The sequence below is a fragment of the Lissotriton helveticus genome, chromosome 5_1, assembly GCF_964261635.1.
Source record: "Lissotriton helveticus chromosome 5_1, aLisHel1.1, whole genome shotgun sequence".
NCBI classification, from domain to species: Eukaryota; Metazoa; Chordata; class Amphibia; order Caudata; family Salamandridae; genus Lissotriton; species Lissotriton helveticus.
The window spans coordinates 1716035966-1716039396 of NC_136065.1; the positions used below are offsets into that span (position 1 = coordinate 1716035966).

Here is a 3431-nt window from a genome sequence, read left to right on the forward strand (position 1 = left end):
GCGAATTCACAATCTTGGAATGGTTCATGCATCGCGTTTAAGGAATCGCAAATTGCGATTCCTTAAATGCAATCGCAATTTCAGAATTCGCAATTATTTGCGAATTCTTAAATTGCGAGTGCATGAACCCTTGATGCATCTCAAATGCCATTTTTGCGGGCGCAAACGGCCGAATTTTGCGATTCGCACTGTTTGCGCTCGCAAAAATGCTTGATGCATCTACCTGTAGTTCTTTTATTTTTCTGAACGTCGAAAAATTAGTAAAACACATGTCACTAATAGTACCACCTTAAAGAATATAATGCAGAGTAAGCTAGGGCTCTCTTTAGTTGAATAACGTTTAAAATAGCTCAAATGTGGTGATACAGATTATTTTCTAATTTTCTGTTTTACAGCCATCGGTATGGAACAGAGAAATCACACAACTGTGAACGAATTCATTCTGGATGGATACCCAAGATCCAAGTATGTGCAGATCGCCTTATTCATTGTGTTCTCACATATTTATATGTTTACAATTGCATCGAACATCCTGATCATGCTGTCGATAAGGGCTGAGGCTCACCTGCACAGTCCCATGTATTTCTTTCTCAGCCATTTTTCGTTTGTGGAGGTCTGTTACATCTCAACCACAGTCCCCAAAATGCTCTTTGATTTGCTGAAAGACCACAAAAAAATTTCAACCAATGGGTGTCGTGCCCAATTGTATTTCTTTATGGCTTTAGGTCTGACAGAGGATTTTCTCCTGACCAGCATGGCTCTTGATCGATACCTTGCCATTTGTAGACCGCTGCACTACAGTTCTCTGATGAGCCATGCTGTGTGCAAGCAACTGAGTGCCACATCATATGTTACCAGTTTCCTTGTTGCCCTGGTGCCAGTTCTTTGGATGTCCACTTTGTCTTTCTGTTTCCCTAATAGCATCAACCATTTCTTCTGTGATTTTGCCCCAGTTCTGGAGCTGTCATGCAGCAATGCCTCCCTCATTGGGCTGACATTAATGATCATTGCTTATGTTATCTTTTTGTTCTGTTCTCTCACGATCGTAGTATCTTACATATTAATTATCATAACAATCCTGAAAATCCCAACCACCACAGGCCGACAGAAGGCCTTCTCCACATGTGGCTCCCACCTCATGGTAGTCACGATATTCTATGGGACAATGATGTTTATGTACATTAGACCCGCTGGCGCAGCCTCTTTCTCCTTTGATAAAGTGGTGTCAGTGTTTTACGCAGTCATTGTACCACTTCTGAATCCACTCATCTACAGTCTAAGGAACAAGGAAATGAAGCAGGCAATGCAAAAGGTATTGAAACCACTGTTAAGGCCAGAGACGCAGTAGTTGTTAATGTCTTTCATATTGTGACAGAAATGTACAATGGCAATTAGATATTTTTTTCTATCAGGTCACACTATATTCCAGAGGCATGTGAGAACAAGCTCTGATATTCTCAGTAAAACATGTACATTCAACACAGCAGCAGTCTATTAGTTAATTCCCAGTGTTCTACTGCAGAGTCACCACAGAGTTCTAATGAACAACTATGGCACTAATAATATGCATTATTGACAAAAGTGGGGAAAACCGGAACGTTATGTTGATTGGATAAAAAAATGTAAAACTGAAAGTTTTTCCTACAGTATACATCAGCAAATGAACAGAATGAGGGGTTTCTTTTGTCATAGAAATTATGGTTAGTGGTGTAGAAAGCTAAAATGAGGACGTTCTTCCATCATTTCTCAAATTTCTTCTTGAAATGGCTTCTTCAGTGGCACGAAAAAGTTGAGTATGCTAAGTGACACATGTAGTTCCATCCCAGAGGCAGCATGCCCCAAAGTTTTACTGCAGCCTTACAAGCAATCAATAACTAGAGTGCCAACATTATGTACTTATGACAAAAAGTGTGGCACACCTAAATACCATATGGATTGAATCACATCCATAAAAACTTCCTACAGAGGATATAAAGTGAGGGGTTTCTTTTCGTCATTGACATTATGGCTACTGCTCTAGAAAGCCCAAATAAGGACACATTTGCTATGAGTTATCAAATATCTTCCTTTTGTCAGCTAAACATTCTGCCATGCAGAATGAAATGAAACATGTACTTCCCACACAAGAAGCAGCCTATCAACTAGTGATCAACTGCAGCTTCACCACAGAGTTCTAAATGAACAACTAAAGTGCTAACAGAGTGCTAACATTTTGTATTCAAGACAGAAATGAAGCACTCCTGAACAAAAATGTGTCGCAATAAGAACTGTTGAAATAAAAGCCTTTCCTAAGGAGCAGATTAAAGTAAATGAGCATTGCGATGTTAATAGAGGTGTGAAATCAGTATGTTAGAAATGTGAGAGGAGGCATAGGTTCCTAATAATATAAGTAACATGTATTTTAGGGTAGGTACAGGGCCTGGCCACATGTAGGGCCTGGTGGGTAACTCATGCGGCCCACTGACATAGCAGTACCTGTATGCTGGGGCTGGGCGTAGTGCCTGCTCAAAGGCCAGGCCCTACCGCTGACACCTGCTGCACTCCGACTGTCAGTTTCATACACACTTGCACACCCATACACTCAATTAAACACGCAGTCACCCACCCATATGGCCAAACAGATACCTAGTGAAATAAACATACAGTCACTCACACACACCCAGTCAGACAGCCTCTCCACTCCACTCCATTCAAAAGCAGGAGCTGCTCATTTATTCTTTAGTGCTCCTTCAAGGAGCTCCCCATAATGGCCGGTGCCATTTTTTATTGGCTTGGTGATGAACCTTGAAGGGGCGGCAACAACATCACATATTTTTTTATGTTGTTTGGAGCCACAGGAAGTGCAGTATCCTTCAGCAACATTAGAAAAAGGCATTACGTCTCCTGGTTCATTAAATTCACGACCCCAGGTGAACTAAAAATATTTATTTAAATCACTCCTTCCTGGAGCTCTCTGCTCTCTGTTGGAGTCCAAGACCCTCTTGTGGTTGTTTTTATGTTTATGCGCAGGAAAATGTTTAAAGAAAGACTCAGAGACATGTTGGTTTTATTTTTTTTAAACAAAAACACAAAATGTCTCTCTACTCTACTGCACGGCATGCCACACCACTCCCCAGTAGGTATTGAAATCAAACCAAAGAAATGTTATCTGACAAACTCCACTCGACTCAACTACTCCACTCAATATCAATCCACTCTATGCCACTCCACTGTAACACACTGTACAACACTCCACTCTTATAGAGTGGAGTGGAATCTGTGACTTGCCCCTCCACTCTATTCCACAACACCCCACTCCATACTCTGCCACTGCACTCTATAACACTCTACTCCTGTCTGTGCCCCTACACTCTATGCCATTCTACTCCAATCTACGGCAGTGTATGACAAGCCACTCCACTCCACTTTACTGCAAGCCACTTCACTCTATG

General features: G+C 41.4%; 1 protein-coding gene across 1 annotated transcript; it reads left to right on the forward strand.

The window, feature by feature from the left end:
* Positions 1 to 403: 403 nt before the first annotated feature.
* Positions 404 to 1348, forward strand: LOC144752787 (olfactory receptor 6B1-like). Its single transcript, XM_078640639.1, has one exon. The coding sequence runs from the start codon at positions 404 to 406 to the stop codon at positions 1346 to 1348; it is 945 nt and encodes a 314-aa protein (XP_078496765.1).
* Positions 1349 to 3431: the final 2083 nt, after the last annotated feature.